The sequence below is a fragment of the Hetaerina americana genome, unplaced genomic scaffold, assembly GCF_022747635.1.
Source record: "Hetaerina americana unplaced genomic scaffold, ioHetAmer1.1.p SCAF_3, whole genome shotgun sequence".
Classification (NCBI taxonomy): Eukaryota; Metazoa; Arthropoda; class Insecta; order Odonata; family Calopterygidae; genus Hetaerina; species Hetaerina americana.
In genome coordinates, this window is record NW_027286874.1 from 59,344,051 (window position 1) to 59,368,132 (window position 24,082).

Sequence of the window (24,082 nt, forward strand, 5' to 3'; positions counted from 1 at the left end):
TTTTAAATTCATTGATGCATTCTCGGTTTGATGCTTTTAGGTACTGTAAACAGGTTAAGAAAATTACTATTTCAATAATTTTACAGCAATGTTGAAAATATTCTTTCCAAAAAAGAACCTGCCTATACATGATTATTTAAAAACATACCAAGTAAAATTATACCAACGAATACTAAGTAAAACACATGGAGTGGCATTAACGTAACAGCAGTATTTATAGCTCGCTCCGATATGTTAGTTTACGCTAATGTAGTCAGGATCAAACGACAATATTATTAACGCAAATTTATTTATTGGAATTCCACTAACGTATAAATATTACCCTAAAGATCACCAAATTAGCCAGTGAAGTATAGGGAAAGGATTAATTTGGTCTAAACTTTAAAATTATTTCTAACTTGAAGCATACATTTTGCATGACGGAAACTCTCTGGCCTTGCCACACAATGCAATTAATGCCACAAATGCAAAGTAAAAAGCCACACAATGCAAATTTCCACCAATTTTATTAGGCACTACTAGTTTCAACACACTGGCGTCATCTTTAAGTACAAAGTTTATAATTCATAAACTCTGTACCTGAGGATGACGCCGATGCGTTCAACCAGTCGTACCTAATAAAATTGTAGGAAATGCACATTGTGTGTTTCCAACTTCAGTATAGAGAGGAAGTGATGGGCCGACGAAGGAAAATTTTGTGAAATAAAATCCTACTTGCATTAACCATTTAAAATAGTTTGTCTCCCATAACTTCCGAAACAGACACGAGTCTCTATGCAGATGAACAAAAGGGCTGATAATGTAAGAGTGTGCATTTCAAGGGATGGAAATTATAGCCAGAAGACGATGGGATAATAAACTCGGTAAGTATCATTCATCTCAAATTGAGTTTGGATTTTTCTCCTCAATCAAAAATTTCTAATTTCATTTGGTTAAAGATTATAAAAAATGCCCTATGACTGTGAGAATTTATTTTAGCATCCATCCAGCAATGGCGAATAGGTTTTCTGATCTGCGGATGCAGGTTTGTCAATGCACTATAATGGTTACCGTAAAAGCAAAAGCCAGGTTGAAATAAAATATACCTACGGGGAAAAGTTAAAAATTATATTTGCTTGTATCAGGCAAAATAAAGTTGTCCAAAAGTAATTCATCGGTTGATGTTCTACAGATTATCAATCCCCAGACCAATTACCTATTGAAGATTCACAGTATACAATAAAGTCTCTGAAACTGCCAACCGGAGTATATCTGTGTGAGGTTTGAGTAACCAGGTTAGAATGCAAATGAATTGAGTTTCCTTAGCATTGCCACTTTCGCGGAATTAAGGAATTAAAATTCCAATGAAATAGCCCTGCTGCTCTTCACTGAGAGGAATTGGAAGAGGAAGATGTGTCGCTGAAACACGAAGTCGATTTCAAAAACATTAACTCAGGGATATAACAGTTTGGTAGAGCTAGCAACAGATGAGCACAATTAAATCCTAAAATATATCAAGAGGTTTTAGAGGATAGACGTGAGTTGATAAATAATCAAAAGTGGGGAAATTAGATAAGGTACTTATGAGGCAAATCGATTACGAAGAAATGAGGGTTCATTGTTAACCGGATGGAGCTCACCAGCACCACTGAAAAGTTTTGCAGATATTTGAAAATAATAAAAATTAAGCTAACATCCATTAAGGCGATAACCAATACTAATACTTTCAGTTAGGAAAGAACAAATTTTTATGTCAAATTGGATATCAAAAGCCAAAAAATATTTCAGTGCAAAGTGTTAAGAGCATATTTTTATACTTTATATTATTCCACCTACCAGGGCTATGAATTTTCTCAAAATAATTCAGCCCATAACCTAAATTAAATTGTGTAACATCGTTTCGTTAACAGTCAACACCTATGAAAAAGTTTATAAATTATAAAAAAGAAGGATTGTTATCTTATGAAAGAGGTACACTATTAGTTTATAATCTATTGCAACGTTTTACAGTAAATTTGATACTATAATTAAATTAACCTTTTGCATCCACAAACTATGCATGTTATCATGAGCAAAATAATTCAGCTATTTTCCACCTGTGGTGAAAAGGTAAAGGGGAATTGTCAGTAAAGTTTTCAAGGGTTATACCTATTTCACTTTCTTCGTAGGATCCCCGTGGATAAACTTAATCAACCTCGAAAATACATTCCCTGAATTCTTGAAAGGAAAGGCATGATCTAATGAAGGGAACTCTCTTCCTCTCCTCCCATAACGAACAGGATACACTCAGCTCAGCCGACGACATGAATACGCAATTAATCATTAGATGAAATCTTATTCAACCTTCGAGGCACGGTGGAATATAAAACCCAATGCGAGAGATGACATTCCTTCAACGGTTCAAAAATAAATCTATAATTCACACGACACCATAGCCAGAAGATCTTACGGTATCCGATACGATACGGTATTACGATCACCAGACCGCAACCATTACTCCTTAAAAATTAAAACTTTATTATAATAATTTCCTGAAATACTCTGATTCAAAGAACGACTAAAATTTGGCAGGTTTTTATATAGTTTCCCGTGGCTTGGTTAAAATTCATCTTTTAAGCATTATCCATTGATTTTGCAAAATTTTCAGTTTTCAAATAACATAGAATAGTCATGGTGTCACATATTCTTTCAGATAATAAAGCTATGGTATGATTTTAAGACCAAATAAGGATTGACAAACTGGCAAACAAAACTTAGTTTCTATCTATATTATAATTAAATATTATAAATTAACACATTAATCTTTGTTTTGTTCGAAATATTTATTTATATTTTCTTGCTGGCGAGAATGGTTGGCAATTTGGATCGAAGTAATCTCAGCGTAGGTAATTACGTTACCTGAGTCCCTTTTTTCTTTAACGGCATAAATACATGTACAGTCATAAATAACTACGACTATTGAAACATATAAAGTTTAACAATGCCAAGTCCTCAAAATGTAAAAATATTCTTTCCTGCTCCCATTATACCCCTCTTAATCATGCTAAATAATGTTCGCTTTTGAAAACCTACCTGTAAAATAAAAGGCTTCCTGAAGGTGGCTGAGATTGGCAAAACGTGACTGGAGTTATGTTTTTATACTGCTTATATATAGACTTAATAAAAAGGTGAATAGAGAAACTAGTTATTAGTCAAAGTCCCATATCTCACCGACGTGAGTAAAGGATGCTTTCTCATGAGCCGTTAATCGTACAATTCAATTAGCCCTTCTGAATTTCAAACGTGCATCTACTTAAAAAGAAGCGGTAAATGTATATTCTACAAGAAAATTTCTCTTTTTTTAAGGGTCTAGAAGGACTTAATAGGCCATTCATATATTCAGCAAGCATTCATACGAGAGGATATTGATGGATCTATCAATGATGCCTTCCCGTCGCTGATGGAGGACAGAATGTGAGGAAAAGCGGAGGGAGTTATACGCAATGAAAGTTTCTCTGACATCCTTTTCAAATTACTTTTTTTAAATGAAGCATCATGAAATAATTTTTCTTGAACATAAACTGAGAATACACATTTCACATTCACATTTATTATAGACTAGACTTCGATGTCCCTCACAGGCAACTGTGGATATAAGTTGCAGGGCTGGGATACTGTCCTTAATAAGCCGGCACAAAGACATTCCAGTGCCTCTTCCAATTTCTCCCAACAATCTCCTCTCCTCCTCCACCACGCCTACCACTTTCTTGTTTGTTTACCTTTTTGCCCATTGCATATTTTCCATCCATCTCCCCATATATTTCAAAAGCCTCAATTCTAGGGCAATATTTTTTTCATACGTAACCAAGGACATTCTGTATGTACTTCTTTCTTGGTCTGCTCTTTGCCATGTCAAATGAATTGGAGCCAATATCGCTAACAATACGTCTTCGCTATGTGCTAGATCTGTTGGCAAGCCAGTCTTTTAAGGATTATTTGCTATACACTGGCCGTCATAATACCATGTAGACTAAATATCAATTGGACCGCCATTTCCCACAGCTTTAAGAAGTAGGGCTTTGTTTAAGAGTAAGAGAAAAGAATCCCATTTTAAAAATCATTTTTTTTAGTCCACTTAAGCTTTTCCCTAAGAAATGTCCATCAAACCCTAAGCGTAAAGGTTTCTTCTCGGGAAGTGAATATATCCTACGAGGAGGGAGAAGTGGTGCTCCTTAACCGGCCTCTTAACGGGACAGGATCTTCTGCTAAAATATCTCAAAGCACGAAGGAATCACATCTCGTAATGGCAACTCTTATGGTGAAACCGTCTCTTGGTTTTAATTTTTTGTAGCTGAGTCCAACTTCCAACATTGGATATAACTAAGATTGAGTGGAGGAAACTTGCAAGCAGTTGAAATAATAGGGCTTTCCATGGAAGCGAGGATAACTTGCGATGTAGATGGGAAGGTCTTCAGATTGGGAAAAATGACTACCCTACTCCGACGGGGACTATGAATAAATATGTGAATGTGACGGGGAAGGAATATAGTCACTCAAATACGAGAATTTTTAAAGCAATGCAATTACGAAAAGCTTCTAAATCATACAATTGGTGATCTAAATATCAAGTGAATAGTGGGTTCAGCTGCCGACCTAAAATTATGTGTCCAAGTTTCAAGTAATGTCTTTGGAAAACTAATCTAAAAATTTAGGTAGCACGATGATGTGGCCACCAGACCTTTGCAAGAAAGACTCGTTATATAAGGGAAGGACCCTTTCATCCTGCCGTGATTGCTCAAACATTGAGCTACGACTTACCTATCAATTCAATCTTCTAGTTGGATGATGATGATGATACTCGAATTAAATTTTCAGTACTTTAATTACTCACTACATAAATAGCCCATTTCCATTGCGGTTAATTTTATTAAAATTCTATTTAAAAGTAATTTTGACAGAAACTGAAAACAAATGCCATTTTCTTGTTCTAAGTTACTGGTTCTTGCAACGCTTCTTTCACAATGCTAAAAAACACATTAAAAAATTGTTTTGAATATTTCATTCATTGATTAGTATTCTTTGGTAATATGAGAAAGTCATTAGTATGGAAACTTATAGGGGCGCGTTATGCAAGAACTTTCATTTAATAACCTTTCCCAAATTTTGTTTTGGCTTGTCTGTGATTGAGATTAGGTTCTCCGTAAAACGAAACAATAATGCAATATAAACGTGGTGATAGGGAAGGGTTCCAGAACTTTTTAAGGGAAAAGTATTCGGAATGGGTAAAAAGTGGGCACAATGTAGATGAAATCTGGAAGATATTTATTGAAGTTATGGAGGAGGGTTTAAATAACTTTCTCCCGCTAAAATTCTTAAGGAAAATACTGACACAGAGTTCTACACCGCAAACTTAGATCCTTGAAGAAAATACTAAGGGTGATTCATAAAAACGGAATAAGGGCTCGGAATGGGTCATAAATTACAAAATATTACTTCGGGAATCAAATACAGACGAGAAAATAGCCAAAGAAACTTTCCTACAGAAAATAATCTCGAGAGAAAATCGAAATAAATTTTATAAGTACTTACGGAGGAGGAAAGACAACAGGGAAAACGCAAAAGCTTTAAAAAATGAGGATGGCACACTAATAGTAGGCGATAAGGAAAAGGCTAATACATTTTACTATTGGTATGAAAGTATATTTAAGGGTATGGTAAAAAAATTGACTCAGTAGATACATCTCCGAGTAGGCAATAAAGCAAAACCCTATTAAATAACAAAGGTATCAAAACGACGAGCGCAGAAATTTATGAAAAAATTAGGAAAATGAGAGAAAATAAACCAAAAGGGCCACATGGTATTTCAATTGACTTGCTTAAATTGTGTGGTAGTGTAGTTTCAAATAATATAAATCATATATCCAATGCTACCATAAAAAATAATGCTCTGCCAAATGCTTGGAAGGAGACATATGTAATACTAATTTTCAAATTAGGAGGAGATAAGGCACTAGTTGATAAATATTGACCGGCAAGCGTGACGTCAGTTTTATGCAAGCTATTAGAGAAGATAATTGCCGATTATCTCTGGGATTTGTGGGTGAGGGAGAATAGGTATTACAGTCATCAATATGGTTTCAGAAAAGGGTACTCCGGCGAAACTCAGCTATTAGGGTTCTGCCGAGAATCGTCCGACTCTACGGATGCGGTAATAGAAGTGGATGCTCTAATAGTCGACCTGTCAAAAGTCTTAGACAAAATTGACCTTTGCTTGAGATGGGCCAATTACCACTACACACTGATGGAGGGGTAATCTCGTGGGTCAAAAATTCCAGGGACATAAATGATCTCCCGAAAAATATTAAATCTCAGATAAGACTTTTGGCGGACGACTGCATTATCTACAGGAAAGTCGAGAATGAGAGCGACCGTGAAGTACTGCAAAGGGACGTTAATAAATTGGTGGACTGGCTGACAAATAATGGCATGGATATAAATGTTAGCAAATTCAAATCCATCACTTTTAGTAACAAGGATAATGGAACTAGTATGGACTACAGATGCTCGGAAAATGTCATTACTAGGAGTGTTAGCTGTAAATAATTAGGTATTTATTTAACCAGAGATTTAGGGTGGGGGATAAATGTGGAATACATGGTTAAGAAAGCTTTCAAAACTCTGCATTGGGCGCTGAGAGACTTAGCTGCTCAAATGCTCTCTTTGAGTATTAGAGCAACTATGTACAATGCGTATAAGACCCTGGTAATACCAGTTTTAGAGTACTCATAACTTGTATGGGACTCGGACAAAGAAGGGCAAATTACAAAACTGGACAAGGTACAAAAAAGGCGGCCAGATATGGACTGGGGAAGTATAGGAGGATTGATAGTATGACTGAAATGTTAAAAAAGCTAGGCAGGGAGCCATTAAAATGTAGAAGAAAAATAAGCAGACTTTGTTGAATGTTCCTAATTCTAAATGGAGAGAAAGCTTGGGCAGAATTAAGGAAAGCGGCGGGAAATCCAAATTTAATGGGGAGGATCGATCATAAATTCAAGTTTAAATGCCGAGCACAAAGAACAAATTAAAAAAAATGTATATCTTAATAAAACAATTGTTGATAATGAATAAGAAACGGGATGGTGCAATAAATGGGGATTAACACTTAATATAGATAAATGTGCAGTTTTGAAGTTTTGAAATTTTGGAATAAAGGAAGCGAGGAACAGGATATAAACTACAAAATAGAGGGTTCAGTATTGACTACGGCAAATCAAGTTAAATATTTGGGGGTTGTTCTAACACCACGCCTTTCATGGGGAGCACATATCAGGACAATATGCGGATCAGCTTTAAAGAAACTTGGCTTCATAAAACGGGTGGTGGGGAAATGTAATGAAAAAGTTAAAGTGAGGTGTTATTTTGCTCTAGTTAGACCTCATTTGGAATATGCCGCAAGTATTTGGGATCCGTGGGAGAAAATTTGGCAAAAAGAATTAGATAAAGTCCAGAGAAAATCCGCTAGATTTGTTAAAAATTGTTATGATAAAAACACAAGTGTGACAGGTCTCTTAGGGGATTTAGGCTGGGAACCACTTGAAGTGCGGAGAGAACAAGCGAGGCTTAGACTTTTAGAAAGGTTCAGAACAAACGAGTTTAAATATGACACTGAAGGAATTATAATGGCCCCACACTACTTAGGTAGATCAGACCACAAAGATAAACTAAGGGAGATAGATTCCAAGACAGATAGGTACAAATACTCATTCTTTCCCCGAACAATCAGTAATCATAATAGCAAGAAACCGAAGTCACTTTAGAAATATTAAAAACTTTGAATTTACAAGTCGGAACAAAATTAAACACTATAGAGATGTTAGGTATACTTTCAGGTGCATGTGTATGTTAGTTGGTAGTTTGAGTGTTTGCATGTGTGTGGGGTGTAAGTGTTCATGCATGAATGTATGCCATGTTTTTTTTTATATATGATTTTGTCGTTATTGCATGCGATTTTTTTTTTTTTAATTATTTTTCTTTTCTAAATTATGGGTGGTGTCCTAGCACCCCCCGCCACACGCCCTTGCGGCGGCTTGCGGGGTATTGAGTAGATGTAGATGAAGAAATACTTAGTTTTTCCACACAAACTTTATTTTTACGACCGGGTTTCGACGAGGATCGTCATCATCAGGTAATTATTTCAGAAATATACACACATATATACCCTTGCAATGCTGAACATATGAGGTGAAGGAGTAAGGGACAGAGTTATTGGTCAGTATGGCTAGGGGGGGGGGGGGATTACGGGGTGTAATTTGGTCGGAGAGTGGGTGGGGACGGTTAGTCCTTTGGGCAGGCAGGTAGAAAGAGGAAGGAGAACGGGGGGGGGGTCCCCCTTGTTCTCGGGGCTGTTGGAGGGAAACGGTTGATGTGGGAGTGAAAGATCGAGGAGAGGAGATCTGAAGGTGTATAATACGTCGTTAACTATTTTGCACTTGGTCCTTTCACTCTTGATGATTTCCATCTGTTCGAGCGCGTCCATCCGGGGTCCTTTTCTTTCCACATGCATAATTTCCAGCTTAAAATCACTGGAATGTCCGTTATCCAAAAGATGTTTTGAAAATTGGGACGCACCATTCTTGTTTCTGAAGGAAGCTTGGTGTTCCTTGAGCCTTTCCTTGAATTTCCTTCCCGTTTGCCCCACGTAAACGGCTGAGCACTCACAGGAGAGTTTGTATACTCCACTCTTCTCTAGATCTGGGATTTTTTCCTTCCCGTTGGTTATTAAGTTTTTAAAATTTGTTTTATTGTAAAAAGCGGGTATGAATCTATCCCTTGGTATCCTACTGGTGACTTTCAGGGACAGCTTTCCTAAAAAAAGGAATCTTTGCCATTTGGCCGTGTTGTCTCTTTCGGGGGCGGTGCTATAGATTAATTTTACAGCCCTTTTCTCCATTTTCTTTTTGTACAATTTATCTACTAACTGAGTTCGGTAACCGTTATTGTGGGCAATGCATTTAATTATTTGGAGTTCTTTGTTTACATTTTCCTGGGTCATGGGGATGTTTAGCAACCGATGTAGCATCGAATGGAAGGCCGCCAATGTGTGTATATTTCTGAAATAATTACCTGATGATGACGATCCTCGTCGAAACCCGGTCGTAAAAATAAAGTTTGTGTGGAAAAACTAAGTATTTCTTATTCATTATGAATCGTTTCCACAAAGTGACGGCGGATACTATACAGTAAAACAATTGTTGATTGGAACGTTTTACCTGCAAAAGTATTCGAGCCCTTTCCTAGCATGGTAAAGAATTTAAAAAAAATTTATAAACAATTTATGTAACAATTTGATTGATATGCTTTGTAAAATTGTATTTAACCGCTCAATTTTAGATTTTTTTGCTGATTGGGAAACTGATGTTGATTAGATGGGCATTTTCTTTGTTTTTGTGCTAGAGATTTGTGTGTGGAAGTTTCCTTTAAGTGCATTTTTTCTGACTGATTTTATTCATTATCTTTTGTGATATTGATTCATGTGATTAATATGTCATGTTATTTTTCCGAGGTAATTTTGATTATAATACTTAGGACTTCTGTGCCACCTGACATTGTCTATCGGTACATGTATGTTTTAATAAAATAGTAATAAGAAAAACATATAAATAAGTTGCATAATTATCTTGAACGAATAATTAAATTTCATATTAGCAAATACTTTATAAATAATTGCATAAAATAGAGTAACTTTAGAATGCTATTCCAGGTTTTAAATAATATTAGGGTAAATAGCAAATCATATGTTGATAGATTATACCCGTGAGGTATTTCTTGTTTTTATAACTGCAGGGTATAATAATAATTCCAGTTACAGGTTTGAGAAAATTTCAACCCACAATGATGCCAACCCACCATAGATGCTAATACGAATATGAACCTTTTTGAGTGAATTTAAACGTGTAATATTTCACCTTTTCAATTTACCCATTCAACTTTGATCTATTTCAGCCACTATTGAACGTCATATAATTAAAAAATCAATTTGATTATTTATACCTGATAAGAGTTTGAGAGTGAGAATGGGGCGGTGGAGGAACGGATGAAAAAGTATTTGATAGGAGCACATAAGTGATCCGGTCGGGAGGAGGTAATGAGAAGTAGGGCATCAGGAAGCATTGTAATTGGAGGAAACGTTTAAGGAGATTTAGTGATGCTGATGCTGATGCTGAAGGAGGGAACACGGGTAAATGTATACGGGTATGCAAAAATGGAATACCTTAAAGCATTAAAATTATTTAAAAGAAGGGCAACACTAAGTAGATTAGCAATCTCAAAATACCTTATGCATCCAACTAGAGTCAAAGTACCAAATTTCCCTGAAAATAGAATTTGATAATCCTGCTCTTCCCAGTGAATTTCTGTTTAATGAGATGACTTGCTTAAAATAATCGCCTTAGAAACCTATGCTTGTTTCTCCTTCTGCCTTCTCCCTTTCACCATTTCCAAATCTCAGAAAAATCGTCACCCCGCCGACGTTTACCCCTCTGCAGGCATGATAAATCTTTCTTCGTCTCCTCCGGGTGAAGCCCCAATCGTTTTTTCATTCACAAATATATCCTCAAGCTTCATGTTTTTTTTAGTTTTAATGCAAAATAATGCTTAATTTTGTGCCATATTTTTATCAGATATATCTCTGAAGCAACAATGAAAAATATTAATGCAGTTCTCCAACACTGTATGATATGATTCAATGATATTATTTCACTAACGTTAAAAAGCTTCAGAAATTGAAGATTTTTAATATTTATATTTCAGAGTATTAAAGATAATATATAGAGAGCAATTTCGTGTAGAAACATAACTAAATATAAAATATCAATAATGTGTGGCTAACAACATTTCATCACAATTTAATGAGAATGCATCTTTGCAATGTTAACTTGAATTACTCTAATAATCCCTACGCACGGCTAAAAATTGAGTATTAAGGCCACTTATGCCAGCAGGAAATCTGAGAGTTGCAGGTATATAAATATATCTTATGATGTCCGGGCATAAAATATAATTAAAAAAAAGGTTTTAAAGATAGTTTCACTCATTCTGATTTTCATTATATAATTTTAATAAATTTTAATAGACATGGAAACATGACAACTTTTACCATGCGTTCATGACCCATTTCTTCTAAGGAACACTTGTTCTAGGGATTTTATTAAGAAGTACCTCGTTCGTAAATCGTGAATAGAGTCGTATCAAAAAGACCCCTCAAAAAGCATGGGATTTACGCATCCCTTTAGGGTATGAGGCACGTTCTCCATAGGTAATGCTGGCGAAATCCTTCCCAGGTTGTGAAAGTAGTGTGCCCGGGTTGGGGGAAGAGAAAGGCTTGCACTAAAGACTTCAAAGATTCGCAAAAAAGACATTAAAAAACTTGTTTGGACAGGGTTTTTAATTTTGTATTTATAAAAAGTATTGAATCTTTCAATAAAATATAAACAATATTTCTGATCCGAATTTTTAATCCCAAGATATATGCAAAGTAGAGATCCGAAGAATTGCCGCAAAACCCCTGTCTGTCAATGGGTGGCTAGCATATTTGCCTAGCCCATGGAGCACATCAGGAATATTGTAGTAAATATAAACTATCACTTGTGCCTTTTCATAATTGTAGCACATTTAGAAGGTACTACATTAAGCATGTCCGAAACAGAGGCTTTTAAATAAATATAATGATATACATTTTATTTACTGTTAAAATGAAAAAAAGTGAAATTATATTGAGAAATGCCAAAAAATCTTCCATTCAAAACATCCACGTCAACGGTTTCGGACATTAGGTTTTTCGCCAATGATCTACAAATTATAAAAAAAGATATAAATACCCCCAAAACTTAAACCTATCACTTTTTTATGAATAACTGGTAGTCTAAATCTTATTCAACATATTTTGAAAAATTCACAAAAATTATTTTCTCAAGAAAAAATTCCTCATTATAGATGAAAAGCATTTCATGAGGCCTAGTGGTTATTGGTTCTAATATTTAGGGGTGTGGTACACTGTCCAGTATAAAAGCCAGGGCAGGGCTGACACTTCAGAAGGCAAACTATATCGCTGGAATTACATGACGAGTATGGCATTGGTGGTAGAGTAAAAAAGCTGGTGGGAGAGGGATTGGGTTCAGGTTTTGAAACATTGAAAAAAAACCACCCGGCCTCATGGAAGTATTATTCCCTGATTGGGATGCCCCCAATCCCAAAAGCACGCCTCCGAACACAACACCCCCTTTGGCAAATGCTATAAAGTCTCCATTTCAGCATCCCTCCCACCCTCTGACCCTCCACTCAAATTCAAAACAGTAGAGGGGGCGTTTATCTCGCTCCATGATCCCTGGAATGAACCAGATATTAATATTAGAAATTTACTACCACAAACTTCACATATTTTCATCCCCCCTTTGCTCCCAAAACCTTCCATATTATTCCCACAGTCCGGAGTGGAGGACGTTAGGACATGGTAATGCAAGGGCCGCAGGGAGACTGAACATGAGATCGTTTGGAAAAATGGTTTGATGGGAGGATGGGCGGGGAAAGGTGCGGGTGAGTTCGCATGCAAAAGGGGATGGCTTCATACGGTGCTTCGTCCCCACACAGGTGGTGCTGCTCGGCATGATTTGCCGCGTTTACGTTTCCAGGGATTTAGTGCTCCCAGGTGCGCAATGGCGGCAGTTGTGACCACTAAGGAGCGCTTGCGTGTATTTGCTAACGGCGAACTTCGTTTCCTTCCGTTTGAATGAGGGATTTTCGCTAAAATTTAAAGCGGTGTGAGATGCCTTCTGACAGTAACTATAAGCTGCTCTGGTCGACTACGTTTGGGGTATTGGAGCAGAGTCCCAATGTTCATTAGTCCCTCCTTTCCTAGTTTGAATGTATTCACTGATTACAACCCTATTTTCCTATCTCTTGCAAATAAACTCTACTCACCCTTGGAATTACTCCTCTTAGGAACTCATACACTTATCCCAGCGTTTCTTCTACTTTTCAAATCAATCGTTAAAGTTTTCTTACGGAATGTTCGTCAACTACCTCGTTTTATTCTCTTATCTCGTCAACACCAAGAACTTCATACCGCAGAGTTAGGGGACTTGCTCCAAGCCGCAAAAGATGATCCAGGCTTTCTAAAAAATGTCAAAACATGGGATGGGTCTAGGGCCCTGAAATACAAGCCCAGTCTTCCCATCAGTTGGTTGATGAGACAAAGGAGAGTGCGAGGAGGACGCTGATGACCATTCCGAAAAAAAGACTTAGCCGATAGCATTGAGAAGCTAAAGAGACTCTGAAATAAATGTAAGAGATCAAATGGGGAGAGATTTGAAGAAGGCAAAGGCCTGATTGTTTTAGGTAGGCTATTTTTATCAAAATAAATGTAGAGTTGGATAGTTCCCGGACAGTCCTCATATATGAGGTAAATGCTCGATTAATTTGGCTGCAGTATGGCGAGGCCCTCCGAATATTTGGAAGTAACTTCTGTAAGTGCAAGGGTAGTAGAGAAAGTGAAACTTAAGCGAAGCCTAAAAGTATTATTTTTGAGGGAAAACTATGGGACTGACACATGGATGTAACTAGCGGCTAACTTTCGGGGAAATTTCTTCTTTTATTGAACCATTTTGGATAAATCAGTAAACTATCATTGCATCATTTATATTTTAAACACAGAAGACAACAAAGAATTTTATGTCATATACGATCTAAAAGGCTTTTCATAATTTTTACAAAACTAAAAAAGTTTAAACTTGAACATTTCAAACGTGAAAGAACATCGAAATCCGCAGCATGTAGTCCAATTATGCGAGATAATGTCAAAGTTTGGGACAACATTTGTGAGTGTGATGGTAAATTTTGAGATTGATGCAAAAAATACATTTATTTTGAAAATGATCTAACCTCTAGTCAGATAAAGGGTAATATGGACAATTCAGTCAACGGAACGTTTTCGAACACGTTTCTCCCTTGTAAACCTTCCATATAAAAACGAAAAAGTTAACAATCTTCATTTAAAATACATATTGGCTTTTCGAAAATCATAGGGAGTATGAAGAATTCATGGATTAAAAACCATGTCGTATAGAGTTGTCAGTCCGACAAAAATGGTGATTTAGCCCTTCGGAAGAATACGAGGTCTATTCAAAAAGTATCACGACTTTAGTGTGTTTTCAAAAATTATTTATTCATTCACGAATAACTATTTTGTCCTTTTCCAAGTAATCCCAACATATATTATACACTTGTGCCAACGATTTTTCCAATCCTCGAAGCACTTAAAAAAAATCATTATTATAATCTCGTACACAGGGCGTGGCAACGTAACTTCCGTTTTTCAAAAGAAAAATCCCTTTAAAAAAGAGAGTTATGTTGCCGCCCCCTATATATAATTCTATATCTTCTATCTAACCGTTTAGCCTGCATTTTGGCGTATTGAAAATAATGTTTTGGCTGCTCCCAAGATAACGTAACCGCACTCTAGAAAAATAGAAGTGTAATATAAAGCGGATCCCACCCAAAACCGGCATAGTCAGTAGCCCTTGTTTAAATATGGACACGGATATTTCCGCAGAGCAGAGCTGGCCATCGACCATATTCCAGCAGTGCATTTGCACCCCCCCCCCCTCAAAGCGGAAAAAGTGTAAGGATTGTGGGCACATTTTGTGCCGATGAATTGCATATTGAAAGGCGTCAAGAGGAAGATCAACTATATCCGGCGGGACAGAGAAGCGAAAGAGAAAGTTCTCGGCGATTGTGAAATATTAAATCTCAGATAAGACTTTTGGCGGACGACTGCATTATCTACAGGAAAGTCGAGAACGAGAGACACCGTGAAGTACTGCAAAGGAGCGTTAATTAATTGGTGGACTAGCTGACAAATAATGGGATGGATATAAATGTTAATATTATTATTGTTAGGTAATCTACCGGTTAAGGTAGGTTTTTGGATGGACGTAATTGCGTACCGATTTCACCCTTCCTCTGCAGACATTCCATATCCTCGCACTGCGTCTTCCACCATGCTTCTTTTGCTTTATTTGTTGCCCGCCTCAATTTATTGTTTAATTCTTTGTACTTCATTTTGACTAATTCTGCATTTACATTCTTCCATTTTCGCCACTCATCCATCTTTGTAATCATCTCATCCGTGATCCATGGTTTCCTAGTCCATTTAGCGTTAACGGTTCCAATAGTGTCTTTTGCGGCTTTAGAAAACCCTTTCTTAATACTTTTCCATTTTTCTTCGATGGTACTTAGCTCTTTACCATCCTCCATGATTTCCTCTACCGCCTGTTTGTATTTCTTCCTTTTCAAACCATTTAATGCTTCTACATTCCATTTTCTGACTCGCCGCCCCTGCCTTATCTTTTTGACACGGACACTACATTTCAAAACCACTAAATTGTGGTCAGAGTCCGCATCCGCTACCGAGAAGCTGTGCGAATTTATCACACTGTTCCTAAACCTGTGTCAAACCAGCATATAATCTAGCTGATACCTTTTTGAGTCACCTGGCATTTTCCATGTATACCTGCGTCTTTTGTGGTGTCTAAACCAAGTGTTGGTGATGACTAGCCCCTGTCTCTTGCAGAACTCAACTGCTTTCTCCCCGCGGTTATTCCTCATGGCTAAACCGTAGTCCCTGACCCCGTCACCATCTCTTCCTTCGCCTACCGTCACATTCCATCATCACTATCAAATGTTTTCCTGCGGGAACACACGCGATTATGTCCTCTAACTGATCATGCATCCTATCGACCCCTTCTTCCTTATGGTTGCTCGGTGGCATGTATATCTGAATAATAACCCAGTTCGTAGGTTCTGCTTCTATCTCTACCGGTAGTATTCTATCCGTTACCTGCTCTATGTTGACTACGCATCTTCCTACTTCTTCATTTAATAGTATGGCAACCCCTCGTTGGCTCTCTTCCCCGCCGCTGTATATTATTCTATTCTTATCACTCCAATAATCCCCGCTATCTTTCCATCTCGCCTCGTATAGACCTAAAATATCGATATTTCCCCTTTCCATCTCTCGCTTAACATTCTCCAATTTCCCTGTCCTCATCACTGTCCTAACATTTCACGTTTCTATTCTAACTAATTTGGTCTTCTTCTCCTGCGTCTTCTGTCCTGCTGCTGCTGGTTTCCTCCTGCAAGGGTTTCGTGGGATGACGACGGCGGAAGCCCTACCTCCCCCGCTGCCGGGCACGACACACGGTCGATTGGGCCGAGCCCCGTAGTTGCCAAGACTCAAAATCTGCGTATAATCCATCATATTAATCTTGGGAATGATAATTGAGGTAATTTAATGGTACCTTCCTTTATAGTGTTTTTAACGTGACACCATCACTTATTGGCCGCCCCACTGGGGTAAGACGCCATTGCAGCCGCCTCACTGAGGAACAGACGCTGCGTTATATATATATAGAAACTATACATGTATATATATATATATATATATATATATATATACATACATTCTAAATGAAGCGCTCTTCGGCGACGCACAATTATATAAAAACACTGATGTAGATTGATTTTTAAACCATAGAGACACAAAAAAAGGACACTCACAATATGTTGTATTGACGTATGTATATATATATATTTTTTTATATATATCAAAAAACATTATTATTGTATATATATACGCTTATATACATATACATGATAAACATCAATGGGAAAGTGGAACGCCTTTAAGAGTACATAAGACCCATTTGCTGCAAAATAATCATCTCCCAAAAATGCAGCGTAGAGCGGCTCGCTTGGCTTAGTGCTCCAAATTACTCCTGTATGTTAATCCTCATTTCTCCTTCTTCCCCCTTTGGCATATCCGGTTTTGAACTCTTATTTATTCTTCACATTACTCATTTCAGCGAAGTGAAAAGAGGAGCAAGAAAGAATATATATATATATATATATATATATATATATATATATATATATAATTAACCGTTGCATCATGAATTCAAATTCGGCAGTCATGTTGAAAACTCAGCGCCGCACGCCATGTAGATGGTGAAAACCAAAGCATACAACAGAAAGAGAGCAGATTTGTGGGTTCCAATTTTTTCTATCAAAACTAACAATAAATCATCTCAAAAAACTCACTTTTCTCTCTTCCAGTTGGGTTGAATCATTTTCGGAAACCAAAAAAAAAATTAATTTCATAAAACACTTCTCCAAAATCTAAGATTTTCTCCTATCATTCGATATATTTAAATGAAAAGAAAATACCAAACAATCATCACGGGGAAATAAACATTTGAGTAAAGCCGTTCCAATTTCCCTGATAAATAGGGAGGAATGGAAGCGGCCAGAGGATTGGGAGTGCGTATTCAGGAATTGAGGTTAAAATGAGAGTTAGTTTGTGTGTACGTAAAAAGGGATTGAGTAGGAGGGCAGACTTAGAGAAATTGACATTAAAAAAAGTGATGGTCGGAGGGCATGTATAGCATAGTAAGGGTGAAGAAGTGGCGAAGAAAGGGTACGTAGGAGGAAGAAGGAAGGAAAATGAAGGTGGGGTACAAATGTTAGTGGAGTGAAGGGGTGCGGTCGAGATGGAGATCGTCCCTGGGGAAAATAGAGGAACGGAAGGATGCGAAAGAAGACAAGAGAGCACATCACTAAGACATTCAATGCCGACCAAGGGGGAGGATTGCGATGACAACGAGTCACTCCCGAACACCAGGGCGCGCATCTGATGTTCCTCTCTTTGCCTCTATCTTCATCCCTCCTCCGTCTCCCCTAGTTCCCTCCTCCACCCCTTCCTCCTCTTCTATTGAAACGGCTCTCTGCCGTGCGGTCTCTATGTGGGTTAATGGAGGGATTGACGTGTCGTTAAAGGACGCCTGAAGTTTTTTTTTCTGTTTCGGCCCGTTTAATAAACGGCCGGCCTCCGGGTGCCGGAGGAAAGAGGAATGTATGAGGGGTTTGATTGAGTGGAAAAACAAGCGAGAGCTGATGGCCGTGTATTGACGCAGTCCCACGCACGGCGGCGTGAATGGAAGAAAAAAAGGGCGCTAATGTGACCTAATACCTACGCGAAATACACTTACCACGGCCTTCCCTTACAAAAATTAAGTGAACATTACGAAAGTTGATGAAAATTCAATATGAGAAAAAATAACGCTATAATAATCGTTTTAAAAATATTTTTAAATATGCCAAATTTATTCAATTATTTCAGATATGTAAACGCCAACTATGACGCACATCAATACAGTTAACCATCAATAGTACATATATTTTTTAATTTAATTTGTTAATTAAACTTGATATTTGTTGATATATATATATATATATATATATATATATATATATATATATATATATATATATATATATATATATATACATGTTAATGACCAAATTATGGATACTCGTAACATGGAATTATTTAATAAAGGATTAATATTCGTTGAAAATTTTATTGGAAAATATACTCACCTATAAATTAAAGAAACCTAATAAAGAACAAAATTCAAAATATACCACATCTGGTAATATTCATTTATCATCAAAAGGTATACACCATAATATTAATTAAAAATTCTAATCTATTTCAGATGACTTTTTTAAGCAATACTTTTGTGACTATCATAATGAAAAAGCTATTTTATCTATGAGGCTTGGGCTTAAAAAGCATCTCTTCTGACAGATACATGCTGATACAGCGGAGAGGAAACCTATGGAATTTTTGTTAAGAGGATAATTGTTTTCGATAAAATCCTGATATTAATGGACATTATTTTTGCACAATAAATCTAATGGGATTCACGTTTATAATCTGAATTTAAAACGTATCCATTTTACATTTTTCTAATCCTAATGGTCCATGGATGTTTACCTAAAACTAATTTATCTTTGGATTATATATTTTGGACGGTTGTGGTAATTCAAATTAACTCTTTAGAATTTCCCGTGATAAAGAGGAAAAATAATTCATAAAAATTCTTTAAAATACCTCTATGAATTTTTTAACTCCTGTAATTAAAAAAAAGATACTCACAGAAAACTTTAAAATAAATCATAATAATTGCATTGCGCAAGCCCATTAAAGGAATATTTTCGCTTCATATTTCAGGTGCTTAAAAAATTTATTTTTTTACTACCGTACACTCTCAAGAATAAATGCAATTAAATCATGTAGAGTACATCTGTTAATTATACTGAAGTTTTTGGTCGTTTGAATTAAGTTGAGGTCCTAATTCCTAAAAAATAGACGAAAAAATTTTGCATGTTGATCAAATAATTTATGAAAAGCAAATCGCAACTCAGAAGACTAAAAGGATACTCGATAATGATAATGGCAAATTTACACCTTCGATTAGAGGATTTATGAGCAGTTTCAAAATTCTCCGAGTACAAGCACAACTTGACCACAAGGAACTCTTAACGTTCTCGTTGTACTGTCGAGGACACTATTCTAAAAATCATTGATAACAACCATTATATGGTGATGAATGAAGAGGTGTCAAATGTGCCGATGTTGTACATATCTCAATTAAATGCTGAAATACAAACGTAGTTGTTTTCATCGAAGTTTTGGTGTGAGAAAGCTAGCCGCAAGATGAGAGCCGCTCTTGCTCATAGTTGACCAAACACAAAACAATGTTACGTGTTTCAAGGTTGACGTGCAAATATTTCAGTGTAATACGTAGGAATTGAGACGCCACTCTGAAATTAACATGTATAAACCACTACACGCCTGAAATCACAGAGTAGTCTAAGCATTGAGGTTCCAACGGGTATACTCGTAGTATACGAAACTTGGCGAAGCTCCTAGCATCTCCTGGGAAGGTTGTGACGACTATTTTGGGATTGTAAACAATTAATCTTCATTAAATAATTAAAAATGATTTAACCAATACAAGTACAAGATAATTAGATTGTTTGACATCTGAGGTGCAAGACTGGACACTCATACAGGTATTTTCTCTTCACGAAACCGCAATACCTAATTCCTATGAGTTGTAGCCGAAAATGTTATACAGATATGATTCATATTCGTTTTTTACCTTGCCTATTTCCAAAATTCGGCTCCTTTGGCCCTCCAAACCGATCTCCTACACAAAGAAGTGTTAAGAGAAGGAGATATTGTTGAAAAGAGGTACTTAGCAGAATATATCTTTATCTTATTACCATTAATTGAAGGCAGGAGTTTGAAAATACAAAGTAAACTTTGCTTGGCTCTAGAAAACGATTTATTGAAAGTCGGAATGCTGTTTTCATCAAATTTACAATGTTTAGTTGAATATGAGTCAAATTGAACGTGGCGGTGGAATCAATTAAACAGTCAAGAACACAATGAAAAGTTAAGGCGTTTGATGATAAATGCTGAGAACCGAAAAATATCAAAGTTAACTCAAGTTCAAAAACAAAATTTCAAAGAAAAAGTCTTTTTATATGTGTTTCTCTTGTCTTGTAAACACAATAATCAACCCAAAGTCGGTTTGAAAGGTGATGGTAGTGTTCAACCAATATCAAGCCGAACGGTTGTGCGTGAAATTCACACAGCAGGCAAGGGGTTGGGGGGCAGAAAATTTCCCTTTGCCGGCAATGGTTTCCTAGGAAGATCTCGTACCCGAAAAAATCACACGGCTTAGGTGAAGCTGAGGTAACCAGATAGCCTTCCCAAGAATCGAAATCCCAATTAGTAGTCTAGTGCTCTACCAATGAACTACCATATGTATTATGTTTATCTCTTGTGTATTATGTTTATTAAAATTAGACAATGATTCTTTATTTCAAATCGTTTAACATTCGATAAATCACAGACTCACAGAACCGTGGGAGCATTTAAGTACAATTAAAAATTATTGAATTAGCCCGATGATTAAGTAAATTACTAAATATATTGCGTTTTACTATATCGCAGTATTTATATGGTTAGAGAGAATATAAGAGGTCATTAGGTAAGTATATTTACATTGTAATATATTGTAACGGCATTTGATGAAGAACAATCATCATATTTTTTTCATAATGGTATCATATTTTAGTAGTATTTATAATAATTGTCGAAGTTATATAATATATTGTACAAATAAATATTTATTTATGATTGAGATATTAAAGCCTAACTGTTATATAATCCAATGCGATTGAATGTTGCCAAAGGAAAAAGAGAGAGGGTGATATTTTAAATCAAGGAGAGATATTTATATAATTGATAATATAATAAAGGAGACAATGTTTCAGGAAGAACAATCAAATTTTGATCACATGAATATTGACAGCCAAAACATTAAACGACAGATAATTGAAAATCATAATATTATAAGTCACTTTTGTACGTGCATTAAGAGTTTAACTTTCTGGTAAAACTTTAACATACAAATCGACATTCACACAATACATTAATTAAAACTCGCAATAATTTTAAGTAGTAAATAATTTTAACTATATAAGTCATATCTACAATGTATACATTGACTATGTAATCAGTAACGCTATACTCCAGATTAACTAATTACAAAATGGTCAATAAGCCAAGAGGCTTCATAAAAAGCATCTAAATGGAATTTTTTACTTCACAAAGGAAGTGAGACGTCAACGATGGCAGCACCAGAGTAAAAGGGTTTGGAAAAAAATATAATTAGATAAACGAAAGAAGAGAACATACAGGCATTGCAAAGGATTCTTCAAAGAATCGAACGAGAGATTTATTGGAGGATCTGAGGATAAATTGAAGAGAAAAATTTTCTGGGATCTCGATGGCCACTACAAACAATATTTTAAGGCACAATAGAAACGTAAAATTGGATGGAAAAGTCAGGAAATAAAGTGGAGTAATCAGTAATGAAATAAGTCAGTACCTGTAGTTATGAAGAAAAGAAGAGGAAGACTGGCAACAGTAGGGATGATGGAAAAATTTCAAAGAATTGATAAATTTCAATGAAAATATAAAAGTAAACATTTAAAACTTCGGAACTATTGAATTTTTCTCTGGGAAATCACCAATTAGGCACTTTATTGCGATCAACAAACAATCTGCCAAAGGGCATGCTGAAGTCAACTGAGTATTTATTGCAGGTACGCCGTCGAAAAAAAAATTCCTTCAACAAACTATTTATGTAGCGAATATTTTAAGGTCACAAAGTCCAACCACGAAGACCAAGACAAATATGGCATAAGATGCTCGCAAACGACACTCACCTTGAAGAGGCCGAGGCGCCAAGCAGCCCAGAGATGAGGAATAACCCTAGGAGCCGCCAGCGCCACGGGTCGCATTGGAGGACTCCCATTAAAGTCGCTCCGGTAGCCTCTTTTTTCGCCACCGCGGTGGCAAAAGAGCTTTCGCGCCACAATCCCATCTCGATGCTAAGCCGCTACGCCTTCCGCGCACGGCGCAGAAACTGTTCTTAAGGACGAAGTTGTCCTTTCGAAGTTCAAACTCTCTGTTTTGGCGCGGTCCCTCCTCGAAGAACGTTCGTAATGGTTTTACATCGATGTATCACATTTAAGTTTAAAACAGTCGTCAGTGTTTTAGTCAGTGAGAAGCTCAACTTATGAAAGTAATAGGGGCTCAAACACACGAGTATTCAAGGGAGTGAAGGGCAACAGTTTTTATGGTGTATGCAACCTCAACGGCTTTCGAGAATCGCGGTCGACAAACTCTGCAGGAAACAGTTATGCATTAGGAAACGGCTAATCGTGCATAAAACTTTAGAATTTTTATCATAATTTAAATCTTATCAGTAATAGAAAAACTAAAATATAAGTCCATTTATGTGCAACTAACACTCTTCGAAAGTTAATTGTGCCTCAGATAAGGTATAAACAACTTGGCTCCCGTGATAAGAAGTGGGAAGAGTATGCTGAAGTGAAATAAATGAATAATAATTCAGTTACGGTAGTTAGCCCGTTCAACTAATAAGGAATCACTCCCGTGCGGCGAATACAGTCACTTCGTCTTCTTCTGGAAGGGGAGTGTTTAGACCCAAGTGAATTGGCACCTTATTAATAGAAAAATGAAATCACGAGGAACTGAAATATTCATTGAGAGGCCATTATTCTCCTCTTCCGTGAACTTATCAACATGCGGCCCTATCTTCCATCATGGCCAGATAATAAGAAAACGACAGAGACAACAATTTTAAACGCCGCCGATCACCGGATTCGAATTCACTTGTACTTTACTCGCACCGCTGTCATCCCGCCAAAAACGCGATCCAAATTCTTCGCGTTACACTTTAAAGTCGCAGATGACTATGCCATCTGCCGCGTCGGAAGACCTCGCCTGGCTTGAGATGACGGCGTTGTCCTCCTTCAACACCTTCCTCCTCCCCGATGGCAAAAGATCGCGCCTATTGGGACGTCCTTGGTAAAAAGACGCAGACGTGTGCACCGGACCTTCCGTGAGTAGAGAAGGCAGAGAGAGGGAGGGAAGGGAATTCGAGCGAGGGAGAGATGTGCCGTGGATGAACGGGCGCGTCTAGCGAGAGACGATGCTGGTCCGGTGTTGCCTTGGAGACGGGAGCGAGAGATCTGAGCAGACCCCGCCCTCACCGTCCCACACGGGCAGAAATTTCGCGAGGGGAGGGAGAGCGAATTGGTGGGGGGAGGAGCGAAGGTGCGCGGCGGGAGGGGAACGTATTTGGGAAAGAAGGGGATGATGGAGCAAAGCTGACACAGAGGGAGAGGAGGAGACTTGTGGCTTGGGAGGGGAAAGAGAAGAACGTGGGGAGGGGCCGAGGGGAGAGAGGTGGTGTGGGAAGGGAGCGGCGCGGGCATCTCTGTTTTGGCAGTTTTCGGAAGGGCGCACGTTTTGCCCTTCGGAGGGGTGTTTGAGAAGGAGACGGGAAGAGGGGACGAGGCACAGTGGACCCCGCTCGTTCAAGGATGACGGAAAAAGCGCTAAAGCGGGAGACGCCCAATGCGGGGGCGGCCACGGTATAGGAAGAATGCTCTTCTATGCGCGGGAGAGCTATGTAGCTTCCACATATTCTCAAGTTTCTCCCGTGATATCGGTTCCCACGCAAATCCGCCACTCCGCCCGCACAAGAGAATGGATTTTACATTGGAACTACAATGGAGGAGGGCTTGCCATGCAAAAAACGAATGGACGTTGAAGGGA

General features: G+C 37.4%; 1 protein-coding gene across 1 annotated transcript in view; it reads right to left on the minus strand.

The window, feature by feature from the left end:
* Positions 1-23,470, minus strand: part of LOC139690608 (glycine receptor subunit alpha-3-like) — a 154,214-nt gene extending 130,744 nt beyond the window's left edge. Inside the window, exon 1 of the mRNA XM_071588089.1 lies at positions 22,162-23,470. Coding sequence (XP_071444190.1) covers positions 22,162-22,319 — 158 coding nt within the window. The 5' untranslated portion in view covers positions 22,320-23,470. The remainder of the gene's footprint in view (positions 1-22,161) is intronic.
* Between the last annotated feature and the right edge of the window lie 612 nt (positions 23,471-24,082).